At 38.5% G+C, this 21,119-nt stretch overlaps 1 protein-coding gene across 1 annotated transcript in view; it reads right to left on the bottom strand.

Moving 5' to 3' along the window:
• Window positions 1-19,702, bottom strand: part of LOC134538514 (U4/U6.U5 tri-snRNP-associated protein 1) — a 122,156-nt gene extending 102,454 nt beyond the window's left edge. Inside the window, exon 1 of the mRNA XM_063379898.1 lies at window positions 19,356-19,702. Coding sequence (XP_063235968.1) covers window positions 19,356-19,575 — 220 coding nt within the window. The 5' untranslated portion in view covers window positions 19,576-19,702. The remainder of the gene's footprint in view (window positions 1-19,355) is intronic.
• Window positions 19,703-21,119: the final 1,417 nt, after the last annotated feature.

The following is a 21,119-nucleotide window of genomic DNA, read 5'->3' as shown; positions in this document are numbered from 1 at the left end:
GTAAAACTCTCTTCCAGAGAAGGGCCGGGGCTTTTTCGCCTGCGGGACCTCTCTGGACGGGTGATCCACGTCGGTACGGGGCTGTGACGAGTCATGGATCGTGGGACGGAGCTTCAGGCAGGACCGTCTCCGTCCTGCACCTAATAAATCTAGGTTTAAAGATTGTAGTGTGGATCGGTATTTATTTTAATCATGCCTTATGGGAAGTAGTTCGGGAAACGATGTCTTGTTGACGCCATACCTGTAGTGATCTGAACGTAGACGAAACCTTAGCGGAGCTGCGGCGAAGGGAGAGCGGCCATGTTGTCTATAAGTAAATAATGTCGACGTATTTGTGGGACGGCCTGCATCATGTTTTTATGTTGTCTTTAATTTAGTAGAATTTATTTATGTTGTGAACTTTAAGTATGTGATAAATAATAAAGCTGTGTCTGAATTGTTTAATTATGTTTTCTTTCAGTTCGCGAAACTTTCCTTACACTACCTGTATAGGTAGGAGACTAGGTCTCGGGTACCTCATGCTAGTGCTCTACCATTTCTTTTATTCTACCCCCAAAGTTACAATCATGTTTTAGGTGGTAATTTGTCGGAGGCCCGGCTGAGCTCTGTCACAAGATTCATGTTCACTGCACTAATGTTATAAAATGATTTCATTAAAGTAATTGAATTTGATAACTATTACTATAAAAAAACAAGACACTGAAGTTCTTGAGACTGATTTGGGGTTATTTAGTAGTACTTGCTGACAGTACTATAGTTAATGGGGGGGGGGGGGGGGAACAATACGTACAGAGCTGCATGAAATCACACACCAGTAAATAAAAAACAAACATTAATACCATATGTTTGCTGAACACCAATCTGCACTGGATGAGCAGACTCGATAGTTGTTGTCCACATAAATTTTACTTAACAGTTGTGGCTAATGCCACTAAAAATAACAGAGTTTTGGGTTGTAAAAAATAACCTATCAAACACACCAAACTTTACTGCTACTTTCCTGCAGTGATAGAAACCAATAATGTTAAATAGTTCTATCAATAAGTCAGCAGCCAAAAGAGCTATTTTTTGATCACATTAGGTACTCTGCCTAGATTTACAAATATGTCAAAGTTTATGAATTTATACATCTAACGTTGCATTTAAGAAGCTCAAAAAAAAATATTGTTATGATATTGAATTTTGCAGATTATTACATCTGTACACCAATTAATATTTAATTGTAGATACCAACGAATTTTGTTAACTGCTCACATCTCGCATTCTATTTCTCCACAGTGCATGATTGATAAAAAAAAAAAAAAACCCCTGAGACAGTAATGCAAGTGAAAATGTTACGTTAATTTACTAAAGGCACAGAACATGGATCACTGTGGCTGAGTGGGCATAGTAAAGATCCTTTAAGAGCATGGACTTGTTTTTCTTACTGAGTGCAGAATAATTCAAACTGTTTGTATCACTGCTGTTAGTATTACTTTTTCATTGCCAATCCTTGATATCCTTAGCATACAGCACGGCTGGACGAACTGTGTAGAAGAAAGCGGTGGGATACGCATGTGCCCATTTGGTGTGACATCAAGCTTACACGCTGGAGTACAAACAAGACTTGATGCTTTTAACAGTGTTTACTACCAAAACACATGTCGAGCAAGTGGAGCTGGTAACTGGGCTGGTGCGGAGAGAGACTACCTGAGTTGGGGAATGCTCCCCATGAACAGCCTGGGGGGAAGGGGGGGATTGTTCCTAGACGAGCACTGGACACTGTCACAACCCACCTCAACGCAACCACCCAAGACCTAACAAGGGATCCGTGAGAGAGTAAAGTTACAAAACTACTTTCCCACATTGACCAGCCATTTAACTGCATGTGTATACACCCATGACTAAGTCAAAATACTGCTCACAATTATGACCATTATTTTTAATTTATCTACTGGTTAAAAATATTACAACATAAGCTTTAGCTTCATATTTAAAATCAAACCTAATAATAGGAACTTTGTTACTAGAACAGATATATGAATACAATTTTATTTAATTAATTAAGGATAGGGTAAAAAACATATATAAATTAAACCATTTATTAACATACATAACATAAGCATGCTTCACACATATGGAAGGGTTAACAGGCCATTTACATATTAAAACCAATAAGTATCAAAAACTTCACCACTGCAGCTAGTCCAGGTAAGATTCCTCTCAAAGAAAAGTTGGCTAGATTACCCTGGCCAATATACGAAGAGTAGACACAATTAGTCTATCAGCATTTTGAGGATAAAAAATATAATAATAAGATTATTGCTCTGGTAAAAAGAGTAGATGATAAAACTTGCTGTGTTAATGAAAGTTTGGACAGAAGACTTGACACTGTAATTTAAAGCATGGAACAAGTACACACCAAATGAAACAGGAAGCCAGTTTACCAATCACAGACAGGGAAGAATTTCACCCGTCGTGATGGTGACATTGTAGACAAGGTTAGCACGGTGTTTGCCATCAGGACCGATAACCTGCACATTATTACATTTGTACCCCATTCAGATTTAATTATAGACTCCTTCCTAATTATGATGACTCCTTCCAGAGTGCACTAATTCCAAACTGGTAAATGTTGAAATCCCTTTGCCCCATATCTCGCCACAACCACCATGTTTTGTGTGTTCGTGTCTGGCCACAATATGAACATTGTACTTATGTTCCCATCACAGCAAATGACAACCACGTCGATGGCCCACACTGAATTATAATGCAGAAGCTATTGTGATTGTAAACTATGCAGCACAATGTTACAATTTTCATCTTTACTAGGGCAGCTAAAACCGAAGGGACCTAATAATGTAACAATGTCAAAAAAAAATGTTGAAAAGTTTAAATGATTGACATTAATTATTTCCACCTAAGTAATTTACTGAAATCTTTTTGAAATGCTGAAGAAAAAGATTAGGATTATAGTGTTACGAATGCAAACAGGACCGCACCACGCGCTGGCTGGCTGGCGTCCTGCCAGGCCACTGGCATCTACGCACATCACGTGGCCGCCACTGACCTAAGACATGCCACATGTGCTTGGCCGGATTACAAGGGTCGTCGCTGCCTTCCTCTCCTATCCGCAACCCCGCGCGTCATCCTTCCTCGGCGCTGTTATCTATTGCGGAGTGGCCTGGGGAATTCCGCGGGCCGCAGCAGCGAATTGACACTGATTTTCTGGACTCAACACAACTGCACTCGTCGGTTTTGGAAAGAAGACCCACGACTACTTAAGCCGCGACACCGACCTCTGCGGGAGTTCCGATTGGATTCCGAGCAAAGGAAAGTGCGACATCGGCGAAGAGGGTGAGAGACCCCCCTAGAGAGTGAGTGACGGGATCGAGAGAGTGCGACTGAGTGGCGCGAGACTGTGTGAGTGGACAGGCGCGAGGTAAGGGGCGAACCACTGTTGAGCCCAGCTCCAGTGAGGAGTGCGAACTGTGGAACCTGACAAGACATTGAGTGACTTGAGAATGAACATTTTTAAGTGCCAGTGATTTGTGATCGGACATTTATAAGTACAATAATTATTTATTAATGTAAATATTAGTAATAAATAAAACTGTAATAAAACTTAATTCAGCTATCCCTTACGAACCCAGTCCTCCCCCACATTATAAATTGTAACATTTTGGTGTCAGAAGTGGAATAGCCCCAAATAAAGAATTAAGGATTAGTTTATAGTGAATAAAAAAAAGGAATTTAGATTTTTGAGATTGCAATTAGTGTTAGGAACAGTAGTTAGTTTTGAGTGAAGTTTTAGTGAAGTTAGTTAAAGGTTAGATTAGCTTGTAGGTCAAATTACAGTGTAGTTCAAAGGACAGTAGAAAGATGGCGACAGACGAACTTAAGAATGTAATGGCATTCTTGGCCAAAATGAAGAATGAAAAAAAGATTAAAAAAAAGTAATCAGGATAGAATGGAGAGTAGGCTGGATGAGAAAGATAGCAGCCAGGATGAAATGAAGAAGGGCCAGGACATGAATCATAAAATGGAGAGTAACCAAGAGGAGATGAACGATATAAAGAACTGCCAAAAGATGAAGAATGCCATGAAGACCGAGATTGAAGACATCAAGAAAAACCAAGAGGAGATGCAAAACGAAATAGTGGCTGCACAAGAAGAAATGCATCCAGTTCGAAGGTAAACTACAGTGTTTCGAGCAGCACCTTGCCACACAGGAGCAACAGCTGGCTCAGCTCGAGCAGACCACTGAACAGCGTGTAGCAGCTGTGACCGAGGAGTGCCGTCGGATGATTCAGGAAGCTGCAGCTGCTGCAAGCTGGAAGAGTTACTTTGAGGATGTTAACGTGGAGGGAATTTCCAGCGGCCACACAAAATTCAAGCAACCCACCTTCGAAAGCCAACTTTCATGGACAGTTTGAGTCAGACTATGGACCACTAGTAGAGGCCCTTGAGCTGAGGCATGGCGACCGACATGTGCGAGGTGTACAGAACAGCTCTGAAGACACGTCAACAGAGATCTTCGGAAACCCTCCAAGAGTTCAAAGCCGACATTGAGTAACTCGTGCACCTCGCCTACCCAGGAGTACCAACACTAGCCACCAGTGCTTTTATAGACAGGCTCAGAGATGCGGTGGTTCATCTGACTCTTCGGTTGGCCCGGGACAAGAAGAGCTGCGAAGCCTTGGAGGCAGCAGGCAGTGCCTCAAGAAACACAACCATCAAGTACTTGCTTAGCTCCAATAATCAGGTATAGCTGTGGTATCAGATATGTATGATTGAATATGTGTGAATGTACGAGTATATATATGATTTATTATAAGAAAATGTATTGGTATATACAGCTAAATTGTTTGTCTCTTAGTTAGCTTTTTACATAAATATTTAGGTTATTAAATATATTTAAATCTTTATAATTTTAGCATTATATAGATAAAAAAGGGCCTTTTTATAGTATGCCTATAATAGTTATACTTCAGGTAGCTCATGTGTATCGTATATGCTAATTTTTTATTATTTTCATATTTGTATTTATATGTTAATTCATGTTTTATTTAAATGTAATTGTGACAATTTTTGGTATGTGTACCTAGTTAGTAAAGATATATGTGGTTAAGTGTAAGACAAGGTGGTACGCCTTAACTTCGCCATTTAATATAAGGCAATAAATAAATAAGTCAAGGAGAGCTGGAGTGGAGCCCTACAATGGAGCAAATGAAGTAGACATTCACAGGGCAATGAAGAAGCTGCTGAACGACACTTTAGATAACCAGCTCAGAAGAGCAAGAGGACGCCCGCGGTACTTTGTCTGCAATGAACCAGGACACATCAGTGGGACTGTCCGACACGCAGGAAGACAAACATGAAGATCAGCAGGGAAACGAGCAATAGCTGGTGTGAGGGGGCGCATGCCAGCTTCACAGGAAAAGGTAGCCCCTACGGTAGAGGCCTTGACAGTTTGTTGCTCAATGGATGGATCAATGGCAGACAGTGTTTACTTACTGCATCTATAGTCAGTACAAACATTGTACATAGAGAAAAGCCATCCCATATAGATTCAAAACAGCCACCAGACACACTTCACCTGTGCATGGACAGCTGGATTTGGAGGTAAGGATTGGAACTTGGACATTATCACATACCTACCTTTCTTGTTGCTGACATCACCGAAGAGGTAATTTTAGGAGTGGACATCATGAATCGATGCGGATTCGTTACTGACATGGAAGGACAGGCACTGCGTATTAAAGATGAAGAGGTGGCCTTGTTTACTCCTGACCAATTAGAAGTTCCTGTAATGCAAGTGGTAGTCAACGAAACCGTTTCAAATCCAGCAAACCATGAGCAGATAATAACAGCTAGGATTATGGGAGACAGTGCATGAGCTACCTGATAGAGCTGGATACAACATTAGGATTAAAGACACTCCTGGTAGCTCGAAGCATTGCAATATTCGGCGAGGTTGTACCAGTCAGGGTGGCCAACCTCGACTCTCGAATAAGAGTTCTTAAACAGGGAAACCCAATAGCTAGCTGCGAACCAGTCTCTTGGGTAGGCCAGTGTGAGTCTTTCTTACCTATTAGATGTGACACGCAACCACTGAACCCAAATCTAGAAGATTTATTAAGGCGACGCCGAAATAGTCTAACCGATGGAGAAATAGAAGAAGTTACAGCGTTTCTGGTAAACAACCAAGATGTATTTTCCTCAGGGGACACTGACCTTGGGAGAACAAGCCTGGTCTACCATCGCATCAACACAGGTGATGCAGAGCCGATCCGACAAGCACCACGACGGCTGCCTCTAGCAAAACAGGAAGAGGCTGAGAAGTTGATCGCGGGTATGATGGAGGGTGGTGTAACAGAACCATCAGCGAGTCCTTGGGTTTCCCCAGTTCTTTTAGTGGCGAAGAAGGATGGCCAACTGAGGTTTTGCGTGGACTACCGGAAGCTGAATGACACCACCAAGAAGGACAGCTACCCCCTCCCACGTATCGATGACACACTTGATACACTCTCTGGCACCAGATGGTTCTCTACACTGGACCTGAAGAGTGGTTACTGGCAAGTGGAGCTACACCCAGAGGATAAGGAGACTGCTTTCATGACAGGTAGTGGGCTGTTCCAGTTCACTGTGTTACCATTCGGGTTATGTAATGCTCCTGCAACTTTTGAGAGATTGATGGAACTTTTCCTGCATGGCTTGACTTGGACATTATTGTGGTAAGGAATGGAGTGAAGGAACATTTGCGAAATCTCCAAGATGTATACGACAGGCTTTGCCATGCCCAACTTAAGTCCTAAGAAGTGTTTCTTATTCCAGCATGAGGTAACATTCCTGGGGCATATTGTATCATAGGATGGAGTGCAAACAGATCCTGAGAAGATCAGGTCTGTTAAGGAGTGGCCTCAACCTAAGAATAAGCATAAAGTTTCTTGGGACTCTGTACCTCCTATAGACGGTTTGTACCTGGGTTCTCGACAATCGCAAAACCATTGCATCAGCTAACCGAGAGCTAAAGACCGTTTATATGGACTTCAGCATGTGAGACTGCCTTTGAAGACCTCAAGGAATCCCTGTCCACTAGCCCTGGAGAGCATATCCTCGACACAGCTGCAAGCGGAGATGGTTTGAGTGCTGTACTTTCCCTGATTCAAGATGGAAATGAACGAGTAATAGCATACTACAGGCAAGGTCTAAGCCTGAACATAACTATTGTGTCACAAGAAGAGAATTCTTGGCTGTAGTGAAGTCTCTGGAACATTCACAGAAATATTTATATGGGAGAAGATTTCTTTTACGCACTGACCATGCAGCACTTATGTGGCTACTACAGTTCAAGAATCCAGAGGGACAACTTGCTAGGTGGATTGAACAGATACAGCAATATGATTGTCGGATAGAACACAGGAAAGGCCGAATTCACAGCAATGCCGATGCCCTCTCCCGAAGGCCTTGTAAGTTAGACTGCAACCATTTCAACAGGGCAGAGAAAAATGAGGGCTTCGAAGATGTTCGGCAAACAACGATAACTAAAAAGGAATATACATGGGAACATGCCAGCTTGAAAGCAGCACAGCGGCAAGATCCTGACCTGGCACCAATCATAAGCTGGCTAGACAACAGTACTGGATGTCCCATATGGCATGAGATCTCCGGTGACCGAAGGGCTGTGAAAGATTACTGGGCACAGTGGGATTCTTTGAGGATGGTGAATGGGCTGCTAATGATGGCATGGGAGAGTCTAAATGGAAAAGTAGTTACAATGCAACTACTCCTTCCAATTATGTAAATCGTCTAGAGGAGTGAATGGCGCTTATGAAGTAACCCGCAAAAATCTTCTGTTAGCGACGAATCAAATGAAAATGAGATACGACCTGAAGGCTAATTCAACCGGTGAATGACCAGGTCCAGACAGCGTGATTGCACCACGTAACTGTGGTAAAATAACACTCAGTCAAATTGCTGACTAACGGAAGTTCTATAAAGTATGTGTGGTGCACATCGAGTCCAAGGAGAATTGGATTCAAAATCTGTGGGTGACTCAAAAAAAAAAAAAAAGCTTGGTAAATATAGTAATTTTAATTTTTGTGTGGTTATCGGAGAACATAAAAAAAAATAGCATCAGTCAGTGACCGCTACTCACTATCAGAAAACTTCTTCTTTTTTTTTAAAAGGAATGTACCTTTTCTTCCAACGTAATTGACCTAATCCTAATAGCGGGATTTGTGTTTAGAAAAAGGTAATGTCAGTATATTTGGGGAAAAAAATAAGTCTGGCCTGTGCTATTTGTAAACTGTAAAAGATCACAGGGATAAGAGGTATGAAAATTTGCTTCTTGTTTGCACCGGATACTTTGTTGTGGTTGTGGCTTCTACAGAGAAACATCACACTACAAGGAGGGTCAAGTGGAGAAACGCCAGGCGGTGTGCGCAGCCAGGAAGCACACACAGAGTGGCTGACTTCCGTTAGCTGTTCCGACCATCGTGCTCTGGTCGTACTGAGTTTTGGCATTACCAGGAGGGCACAGCTTGCATCTGCATAATTTCTTGAATCTTCAAGACAATTTCCACAAGTATGAATCAAGTAGGGGGATCATGACAGTTCTGACCCACAAAAAAAAAATGTTTAAAATGTTTGGACTCCTGAGAAAAAAAAATTAAAAAATGGGGGTTGTCTGTAAAGTCGGTTTACGGACGATAATTTTACGTGATAACGTCATAAGAAAACATTGATGAAAAATTGCATACTTTTTAATTTTCAAATATTATTTACAGTTTTTGCCAATTTAATTCAAATAATTTGTTAAAATATAATAAGAAACAATTAATTATAGAAATAAACTGAAATCAAATCAATGTCAATAAATTGTTAATTTAAAATGACAAAATTGGACAAATATATCAAATTATTTAAATAGCTGCTTTTAAAAAGCCCGCCTTAACCTGTTTGATATTATAGAAGATTTTCTCGCATGATGGTTGGCCGGTTCTTGCACGCTTGGCTCAGGCGGAACGTGACAATGAGTCATGCTTTTTCGTGCGTGCAGCCGGCGTTCATCGATTTATAAGACGTTATCACGTCAAAAGGGGATCTGGGGAGTACAATTTTTAAAAAAATTTGTGATGGGGATAAACCAATATCATGAGTATTTATGGTGTAATCTTTGTTCTTAATATATACAATGACCTCAGGAACCTTTCTCTTATGTGCACTTAACTTGAGTGCTCACAACGTTATTGAAGCAGCAAAATAGTTTATGAAGCTCATTTGCTGCTAAACAGAGTGCATGCTCAATGTGGCATGGATCTGTCATACAAATTGTCTAAGAATGTCAACAAAAAATCCTTGCTTTTGTCATATATCAATTTGGAAACAATTTTGGCATTTTTTTTATCTAGGAGAAATTACACACTAAATAAAAATTAGTGTTATGATAATAATAAAAGCATTATGCTTAAATTTTAATAGATTTCCATTGCATTATTAATGAAACCATCTAGTCTGGAAATGACTAACTTATCACATGTATATAAAAATTAAAACTAATTGAAAATTAAAGTCAAATTGATTATGATATATCAAATAGGTCAAATATGCCAGATTAACAACTGTTGCATTAGTTAGCAGCCACGTATGCTAAACATTTTGAAGATAAACATGTTTATTGTTACCTACCTTGCACATAAATTAATGATTTATACTATAATAAAACGCAAAGAATTTTATAAGGTTTATTACAACTTAAACGATTTCTGAGATGATGTTTGTTTGCTCAATTATAATATTTTTCACTACTGTTTGGAAGGAGGGGGGGGGGGGGGGGGAGGAAACAAGTTACCCCCAGCAAACTCAAGAAGTGAAACATGAGCATCTGACAAACAATCAACTTCAAACACTCATTACAGCTAAATTCAGGGAGGTACTGCCATCAACTCATCAAAAAAGTGATAGAAAAAGGAAAGAAAAATTATAATCTTAAGTTTTTGTGCATTGGCCACAAAAATGTAATATTTAGAACAGTTTCCTTTTTTTTTTCCTACGTATGTGAGCTACTAAACTTTCAATAACAAAAAATATCACATTTTTCTTATAGGCCTATTTCCTAATTAAACATGATATTAGAGTTCAAGTAAATCATTATAAATAAAGTAAAACTATTCAGTAGCACAGACTTCAATCAGTAATTTAAAATAAAATCAGTAACATGATTACGAGCTACAAATGGTGTATATTTATGAACTAAACACATACAATACCTTCAGAATGAACACAGGTACCCCAAATGAAGGCCCAGTTGACGGGCGCTTCACGTGTGCATTATTCTGAAAACGGACAAACAGCAGGCAAAATTACAGCCTTCTAGAAAAGAGACCATTCCACACAAATAAATAAATAAAAAAATATCACTAACTATATGCTGTGAACATTCACAATTTTTTTTTGGAATATAATAAAGTTAAAACATTAAAATATGTCTTACACAATACCAGTTGGCAATCTCATAACTATTTCAAATTAAATATAAGTTTAATTTAAAAATTATTTGTGTGCATTGGTCCATAAATAACACAATTTTAACATGCACAAAAATTACAAGTTACAATATGTGGGCCAATGTTAATACAACCTACACCAAGACACTTTTGATAGACATACTAAAAATTACACATCACACCATCGTTCTGAAACCGTGGGCGGGTAGATATTCTGTGAGAAATAAGCAGAATGCCATCAACACAAAACATATTTATTGAAATAACTACCCATTTGTACAATAGTTATTTTATCACATACCTACAAATAAATTAAAAGTTCCTTATGATAAAAATTTTGACTTTCAAAACACATTTGTAGCCAAGTTTTACTAGTAATATTTATATATATATATTTTTTTGTAATAATTTCAATCTTCAAATAATGAAAATTAGTATACCGCGGGTAGAACTGACAATCTTAAAAAAATTACAACACAAGCAGAATCATTGGGTGCATCGCAATCACTTCCAGCACATTAATCAAAATCTAAATACGTGACTGAAGTCAGGGGGGGGGGGGGGGGGGAGAAGAGGGGTGTGGGGTAAGACAGCCTCTGTGCCTGTTTTCGAGCACTGGGAATGACTGAAGTTGACCCCCCCCCCCCCCCCCTCCCCCAAGAGATGGTCAGTCTACTTGGCGAGTGGCAGGTGTTCGCAGAGTGATCAGGTTCCAGTTTCTCCTGCAGCAGCTGGTGCCGGCAGTATTTCAGACGTTGAAGCTTGGCAGCCACCAGTAACGCCTCGTCTCCCGCGGGACTTCAGCCTGCTGCTGGCCCTGACGGGGCGAACTTGAATGCACCTTCCGACAACTTCCGTGGTTTCTCGGCAATGCAATGCTTCCCCTCCTTTCTTCTCTCTCTCCTCTCCTTTTCCCTTTCAAATGTAATGTCCTTCCATATAAGTTCAGAGTCGCCCGCCCTCACCGCTTGTCACCTCCGAAATTAATAATCATGCGAACACTCATTGATCATATGTTGGCTGAAGAGGAGATTTTGCCCTCCAGTTTGGAGTATTGCCAAAAAGGAGCCGGGGGAATTCAGGCTCATGCATTCTTTCACTCAGCTCAACAGCCTTAAGGTGTTTGACCCCTTCACCGTGCCGACTGCGAAGAGTACGCTCCAGCATCTTGGGGAGGTGCAGTTTTTATCTGTCTTGAACTTGAACCCCATTTTCCAACAATGTTTGGTCCATAATGTAGAAAATTTATTGTGTTTTCTAAGCCCTGGGGCCATTACAAATATAATCGGGTGCTACTCGGCTGCTTCTTCGAGTCACAGTCTCGCGGGTCTCGGACCATGTTTTGAACAACCTCTAAATTCAATGTGTGTTTTAACTATGATGACATAATCGTAATATTAGGCTAAATCCAGGGATGAACATGTCAACCCTATTAAAACTGCCTTAGGATAACCCAAGTTAAATTCTTAGGATACATCATTCCACGTGGGAAACTGAATATGGACCCAGAGAAGATGTCTTCAATTGAGAACTCCCCTCTACCTAAGAACATCAAGGGTTTTCAAAGATTTTTCAGCTCCTAGGCTAATATGCCAGTTTCTAGGGGCTGGCTGCTCCATTTAACTTATTGAAATGCAAGAGCCAATGTTTTGAGTGGGGGGAAGCACATGAGAGCTTAAATGGTAAGCTTGCTGAGCCTCATTTCTCATACTTCCTGATTTTGACCGCTGGTTTACATTGTAAGTCGACGTACGCGACTGCTCTGGGCCATTTAGAACAAGGGAGGATTCGGCCTATAACCTATGCGAGTCGCGTTCTTGCAGACTCAGAACGAAGGCTTGGAGCTTTTGAAAAAGCATTAGCCTATGTCTTCGATACGGAGAAATTCCATACATTCTCAGACTGCTCAGAGTATAACTTGTTCTCAGATAATAGGGCTCTCACCTGGGTATTAGACAATCCTCAGTAATGGCTTGATGTAAGCTTTTGGGCATACACCATTGCTAAGTACATGTATGACTGTAGAAGAAAACTACAAAAAACACAAAAGACAAAAACACAAATTAAGCAAAAAATTGCTGTTGTCAACAGGATATAAACACCACATAATATTCCATAACAGGAATATAGTCAACAAACAAAGAAAAACAAAGAAAAAATGGACTAACATTCCTGTTATAGAATATTATGTGGTGTTTATATCCTGTTGACAACAGCAATTTTTTTGCCTAATTTGTGTTTTTGTCGTCTGTGTTTTTTGTAGTTTTCTTCTACAGACATACATGTGCTTAGCAATGGCATATGTCCAAAAGCTTACATCAAGTCATGCACTCCCATTGCACAAATCTTTCAAAGTAACCTCAGTAATGGGTGCTGCACATCTCAAATTTTAGATTCAAAGTCCGTCACATCAAAAGGATCGGCAAAATGGTGGCAGATGTCCTTTCCCGTTATGAAGTCCTTCCTTAGAAATTCGTAGTCCCATTCTCACCCATGGAAACACCCGCCAAAGTCTCTGCTTTGCGGATAATTGCCAGTCATATGTAAATCTTAAGGAAGCTCAGTCAGAGAATGCATGATGTGCTGAAGTCAGGGAAAAGCTTAATCAGGGTGAGAATGCCCCCTACTGTGTACACGAGTTGTGCTACACGGGTCAGCGGGGTAAGGCATTACGGGCCACGATACTCAAATATTTTCACCCCTCTGTGTTTGGGTGCCACTAGGGCGTGGATTAAACATTCAAGAAAATAGCCCTGCAATTCACCTGGCCCACCTTGGCTGCCACCGTGAAAGACTACGTTTCACGTTGTGCGAATTGCCAAAGATGCAAGCGAATGTTGGTTTGTATACGGCCGACCTTACGGAAGCTCTGTGGTATAGGCTACGGTATTAGTAGGTTTGTGCGGAAATGTATGCTAACTCATAGCAATGGATGTTTTCACGATGTTCGATGAAGGCTCCTTCAATCGTTAAGGCACTTACCAATTGTGTATGAAAAGTGTTGGGCGCTCCTGCCTTCATAGTGTCCGACAATGCTAAGTATTTCCAGTGTACAGATACCGAAACATGTGCTTTTGCTTTGAATGGGAATTAATTGATACCTTATTAAATGTAGATATCTTACCTACCCAAGAAATAATTTTTTGTTTGCAAAAATCAGCAAAATGAAAAATATTTTAACCTTGGAAAATAAATTATGACATCAAAAAATAACCAATAATAAGAAATTCACAGAAACATTAAAATAAATCACCTTCGCTATGACTTACAACTACTAACTACATGCAAACATCTAGTTCAAATATTAAACAGTAAAAATCATATTGTGTAAACATGCTACTGGAAAATAATTCCGATTTTGATAATGAAATAATACAATTATAGATTTTCTGTTTTAGAGAATTTCAAAGTGTAAGGAAGTATTAAACTGCCATTATTTTTTCTTCTTCAGATTTTCATTCACTTTTTTTGCAGACTGATGACGCCTACAGCTTGAAAAATCGCCAACCACCACCCTATAGTTCCCGTTGCAACGTGACACATTAAAACCTATGTATTAATAAACATACGTTCCAAATATGCTATTTTATGTATATTTCTTAATCACACTATGCCCATAAAGAACAACCTATGTTGGTAATTGGACTTATTTTTCTACTAGATACCTATTTACATGCCAATTCCTCACTTACCTTCACCATGAAGAATTTTACACACACCCAAATTGTAAACAACATTTCATTATATCTTAAAAAAATACATCTTCAGTAATTTAAACACATGCCTACATGTATATTTTTACATGTTAAAATGATAAACATGTTGAAATTCCAGTCAAATATGACATAATTTAGAAGTGTGCACATAATCATTCAATTTTAAGTTTCAGTAATTTTATAGAGTACAAACTCTTCTGAAAAAATATAAATAAAATTCTGAAAATGGTTTTTTTAAGTACCGCTCACTCTAACTGATGATTCTGTTAAACAGCACTGCTATATTTCAAGTAGTTTATTGGTAGTTTCCATTTCGAACTATTGGTGTTAATTATTTAGTGTAGAGGCATCACTATAAAAAAAAAACAGAAAATTATATTATTCTTTATTAAGTTCCTTATTATATTTGTAATTATAATATTGAGGCAACACACACACATATATATACACACACACACATATATATATACATATATTGAAGAACTTCAGAGTAATTAACAATTTTACATTTGCCTGTACGGTATCATGGACACCGCCATGGTTGTGTCCCAGTTAATGTTGGATATTACGATTTCAGGTAAATATTTAAAAAAATTCTGGGTAGGCTATATTTTGGACTACAGTCGACAAGGGTTTGTTTCATGAATTTCCATCGCCCTGAACTGGAATGTTGTATATATGAAATAGATAAAATAATTCAACACAATTGATGTTGCTTTATTTTTTGATGTGAATTCGACGAACTTCTTCCTTAACTGTCAGGTGGCCACGCCAGAAAAATTGTGACAGCAAACCGCGACAAACTGGGCCCATCGGTCACAACCACTGTCTCAACTGAGTACATAACAACATCAGGATCATCGGAAAGCACATCCCCGTCCATTAACAAATAATCTTCTGCATTACCCGTCACTTCTCGCGAGGTGGATGGCCGAGAATCACTCGAGCACAAATTTCTTCGCGCCTCGTTCGGGGGCTCATTTTTTCTCGGCTGCTTTTTGCCTCATTAGATGTTTATGACACTTCCCCGCATTTCTAATTGCTCGTTTTCTCTCCTTTCTCCAACAAAACCCGTTTTCGCTTACACATTTTGCAATTAATGGCTCCAAAACCCAAGTGAGTAACTTAACAGTTATTCCACTAAACTAGCACCACTCAGTTCTCACTCACAAGCAAATTAAAGTTTAAATCAAGAAAATCACTTTCAATTAATTTTGAGTTAGAGCTTTCACTGTCTTCAATTTAACGCTCCCCACCAAGCTCATTAAGTCATCACTGCAAATTATAATCGGGTGAATCATACGAATAACGACAAGCAAAGTCTATATTTACTTCAACTTTATAGCTTTCACTAGTTTAAGTTTTAAGCTGTGTCAAATACTCAGCGGAAATGACACCCAAAAAGAGATTAAAGACAATAATATTCCAATCGGAAATTCATGTTAAAACTGTATTTTCAGGTTAAAGGATAGTATAAAATTACTCTAAATTATTACCTGTGATGATGATATAGTGCTGCAAGATTTGTTTTGGGCCGAGACAGTTTTTCAGTATAGATTAGCCTGAATGTCATCGCCATCCTATTGATACCAGCTGCAACACGATCCTGTGGTTTTCCAGAGATCCTTGATACAGCATAGCAGAGACTGTTTTTTAAAATACAGGAATGTTTAATGTCAGGCACAACTAGGGTGGAAAACAGATTAGGGCTGAACAATCTGTACATTAAACATCCATGTCTTAAACATCCAGTCTCACCTACGCTGTATTCCTAAGGATCTCTAGAATATCAAAGGAACATGTTGCAACTAGAATAAATAAATTATTAGGGCTGCGACAACAGGATCAGGGATATCTCTAGTTGAAAAGTTCTGCTATGCTATTAAAGCACAAGATCAATTCACATAATTATATTTACATTACTTGTAACATTTACAATAATTTCACATCCTTTTAACCTGAAAATACCACTGAACGTTTACCTGGACTCGAAGCATGGTGGCGGCTACGTCAGCGCACAGGCAAACTTAAAATGATTAATTACATGTGAAGATTTTGAAAATACCTAAATGGACAATATTATTAGAAATAAAGTAAGAACTGAAAAAATCCATATTCAGGCGTTTGCTTTTTTTTTCTTCGAGTGGCACCCCTACTAGACAATAAAGTTACCCAGTTGGTTAGCATAGGTCAGGTGTCTGCAGAAAAAAAAACTGCACAAACACATCACATGTGCACAGGTGCTTTTATAATTTTAATAATCAATTAATCATAATTATTTAGGTTTTGTTGTTTTACAAGTAGAGCTCTACTAATGGCTAACATATCTTTTACAGGTAAATATTTACTTGGGCGGTATTTCCGAAAAAAAATGTTAAAAATCCGAAAATACCTTTATTTTATGCTCTTCAACTTCCTCTTTTCATTAAAAGTGGCAGAGGTAAGAAATTCCAAATACTTTAGGAGATATCGAATTTTTAAATTTCATCATATGTAGTTGAGCGGTATTTGCGAAAATAAATGTTAAAAATCCGAAAATACCTTTATAATATGCTCTTCAACTTCCTCTTTTCATTCAAAGCGGCGGAGATAAGAAATTCCAAATACTTTAGGAGATATCAAATTTTTTAATTTTGCAATACAAGACCTGTGGAACCATTCGAGCGGCGCCATTTTTGTTATTTTGCCGTGTGTTCGTGAATACGTGAATCGTGAATGCGTAATTAATAAAATGGTTGATTAGGTCAGGTCAGTTACATTATTAATACTTTCAAACTAAGCCTACATTAAAAATTATTATGTGAATTAATTTTAATGGCTGTTTAGTTTTAAAATATTTATAATGTAACTGACCTGACCAAACAAACCCGGACAGACGGTGAACAGTAAACTAAAATGGTCGATTAGGTCAGGTCAGTTACATTATAAATACTTTCAAACTAAGGTGATATTAAAAATAATGTGAATTAATTTTAATTATTCTTTAGTTTTAAATTATTTATAATGTAACTGACCTTACCTAACAAACCCGTAACAAAGGATGTACAGTAACAACTCACGTACATTTTTTTGTTACTTATTACTTGCGCAACAATATCAAAATAACAAATAAGACTTTAAAATTAGAAACGTTAAAAACTCACTTAAGTTGGAGGCGGTAATTAAACACAGTTTTAAACAATAATTGAACTAAATAATCACGTATTAGTTCATTTGAATTCTGGCCTATCACGAACAATCACGTGACATCATTATCCAATAAAAAATAGATACTCGTACGTAAACAAGAAACAATGGTGCACGCACGCCACAGGAATGCGCTGGTTTTGTGCTGAAATTTAAAAATTCGATATCTCCTAAAGTATTTGGAATTTCTAATCTCCGCCACTTTTAATGAAAAGAGGAATTTGAAGAGCATATAATAAAGGTATTTTCGGATTTTTAACATTTTTTTTTCGCAAATACCGCTCAACTACATATGAAGAAATTTAAAAATTCAATATCTCCTAAAGTATTTGGAATTTATAATCTCCGCCGATTTTAATGAAAAGAGGAAGTTGAAGAGCATAAAATAAAGGTATTTTCGGATTTTTAACATTTTTTTTTTTTTAGGAAATACCGCCCAAGTAAATATTTACCCTTTTACATTTAGATGTTTTTATTTTCCTAAGTAGCTTTTAATTTTAAGACTTTGTGATGAATTTGTGAATAAAAAATTTTCATTTCAAAATTTTTTTTAATCTGCAAATTCCATGTAGATACAGAGAAAATGCATGTTGCAGCTCTTTAAAAAATTGGAGAATTTATTTATTAACATTTGGCTCATCTCACTTGAAAAGCTGCCGACCCCTGGGTTGGATTGACTACATTTACAGTCCTGGAGAACAAGGGGACGGCAGCGGTGCTTCGTCTGCAAAGAACTAGCACACATCCAGTGCGAGTGTCCGAATCGTGGTAGAAAATACAAGAGAGAAGGACAATGCTGTGATGCAGCTACTGAACAAGATGAGAATCTACTGGTCCGACGAAAAAGAGGTAGTCCACTGTGTTTCACGTGCTGAGAAAGAGGGCATTTCCAGCATGACTGCCTGAATCGTGTGAGGGAATCAAAGAAGGAGGGACATTGATGCGACAATGGGATTAAGGAAGGTGACAAATTGCATGTGAAAGGAGCAGGAAGTCGCCTACGGTGTTCTGTGTGCCGACAGAGGCGTGTTCAATCGACCTCCCCCCTCCGCTCACCGCGCATCATCCCACCTAAGGCTATTATCACCTTTAGCGGCCTGAGAATTCTGGGTTTACAGAGGCCACCACGTGAAGTAGCGTGAACAAGCGTCTCCATTTTCAATGTTTTGGGTGTCGGGTTGACCCGGGATAACCCAACATGTCACAGTCGCTCTCATCGGTTCAAGAAGGACGCCACAGGTACTTAAGCAGAGACACCAATCCCACGAAGAGTTCCATGAGTGAAGGGAAGTTTGACACTGGCGAAGTGAGTGAGAGACCCTCTCAAAAGTGGTGCAACGGGAAGCGAAATGCTCGAGAGAGAATGTGACTGAGTGGCGAGAGATGTATGTGTTTGTATGTGTGTAGACAGGTGCGAGGTTAGAGGCGAACCACTGTTGAGCCTAGCTCCAGTGAGGAGTGCGAACTGTGGAACTTGACATCATTGAGTAACTTGCGAATAAACATATTTACGTGAGTGTGATTGGTGATTGCACATTTTTTTGTACAATTATTTATTAATATTATAAATATTAATAAAACTGTAATAAAACTTAATTGGGCTATCCTTTATGAACCCAGATTTCCCCAAATAAATCGCAACAGCACTCTACAATACTCAGAAGAAATTTTCTAGAATTATGTCTCTAGGAAATAACTTGTATTTCGTTTTGATTTCGGAACACATATAACCAAATCCTAGGTTACAATCATTAGGCAATGTCAGACACTAAGTGAAAAATCGTAACAGTATATTAGGCTGTGAAATATTAAACCTTAAGAAAGATAATTAAATTTCATTTCTCAGTTTTGTACATCAATTCTTTGGTATATGGGTATATAAACTAATTATGTAAGTTAAACGGTTAAACTGTGATGAAAAAAAAAAAAGTTTACTATATCGAAAACAGTTTCAGAATCTTACCTTCACTGTTGTAAACTTCATATCGCATTTCAACGTCTCCATTCCTTTCCCTGGTTTTTTCTTTCTTCCTGTCTTTGTGGTGTTTCTTGTGATGATGGCGATGTTTTTCTTTGCGGTCCGTGCGTTCAAGGCGTTCCGGACGTTCCAGACGTTCGGGAGTGCGTGACCTACTACGATGTTTGTGTTTTCTAGTTTCCTTGTGTTTTTTAGTAGAGCCCATATTTAAAATAACACTAAATGCACAAACGTGCTAATAACAAATACAAAACTGTTCTAAACACCAGCACAACGTCAACACTTCATCAAAACGACCATTAGCCAATATTAATCGTCTTTACATGCATAGAACAAGAAGCCAATTTAGCAATGTCGCCAACATCAACAGTTCAGATTTCAACCAGCAAAAACATAGAACCAGTAATATACAATCCAGAACATTTATATTTCTCTTTCATAAATTTCACACAAAAAATTAGAGGTGTTAAAATGTGAACACAATCCACCATAATGGTTTCAGTAGTTATTACAATATTACATTTGTTTTAAAATAATTTTCATTTATTAAAGGATAAATTCTCCTATGGACAGTCAAGATTTTAAATAATGACTAAGCAAACAAACGAACTGAAATAATAAATTTAATTTTACCAAGTTATTAAGATTACAATTTTAATACCATAACAAAAGTTTCCTTGGAAGCTTCCATAACAGCAGGTATGGATAGTCTGTTGAATGTTTTGCGGAGTGCTGGTCATTTAAATGGAAGTTTTGGTAACCGCTGATTTTCTAATTTCGTGAGATCTGAGATCCCAGATAGTTCGGAATAGAGCAGTGTATATATACATATATATGTTGATAGACAATACACACCTCACAACCAAGGCCGAAACAGGGAGGGGGGGGGGGGGGGGCAAGCGGGGCATATGCCCCGGGCGCAAAGCCGTGGGGGCGCCGAAATCGCTTGCATTGTAATTCCTACTACAACTGGTAACTGGTAAAAAGTTTTTGCATGGAATTTACAGTAGCACAGAAACTGTTACATGCAGGTATGGAAAATGCTTAAATATAGCACCATTTTTCCGTGGAAAAGCCGCTGGTGTGGTATGTGCAAAAAAAGAGGGGGGGGGGGGGGCGCATGAATCCATTCATGCCCCGGTTGCCAGAGACTCTAGTTGTGGCCCTGCACACAACATTGTTTACTCTATATACATGGCATGAAATCTCTATAGGGTTATCTTAACCACGGCCTGGTTTCTAAGGCCGTGATCGTAACAATCAAAAACAGGAAAAAAATAATAAGGAACAAAAAAGATTTTAAAGGAAAAATATTTTCCTTAGATCTTGTGGTTTTCGTTGAACTTCTAATTAGTATATTTTCCAACAACTGTGTCGTTTTGGCACTAGTGACGAGCTATGTTTTTCTTTTCTATTTCCTGAGTTACAAAATAAAGTTGAATCCTTTTACTTTTGTCACGGGTTTTACTAAAGACATAGGAAAACCCTAACAAGGAGGAAAAAGAATGTTTGCGGGTGGTTCTGAAATTAGTTGCTAAGGTAAGTTCATTCCAATAACAATTTCTTGACAAACTCAATAACACAAACAAATATTCATTGATTCTCAAACTGACATAAAACGTAGTTAAGTCGGGTTCTTGTGGAGTCGAACTGCTGATGCAAGTTCCCACTATAACATAAGACATATGAATGAACTCACTGTGATGGATTCCAGAACAATTTAAAAAAAAACAATAGCCTTAATTCTGG

This window comes from Bacillus rossius, chromosome 13 (assembly GCF_032445375.1).
Source record: "Bacillus rossius redtenbacheri isolate Brsri chromosome 13, Brsri_v3, whole genome shotgun sequence".
Taxonomy (NCBI): domain Eukaryota; kingdom Metazoa; phylum Arthropoda; class Insecta; order Phasmatodea; family Bacillidae; genus Bacillus; species Bacillus rossius.
The sequence above is the reverse complement of the archived record's forward strand: the minus strand, read 5'-3'. Positions and strand labels throughout refer to the sequence as shown.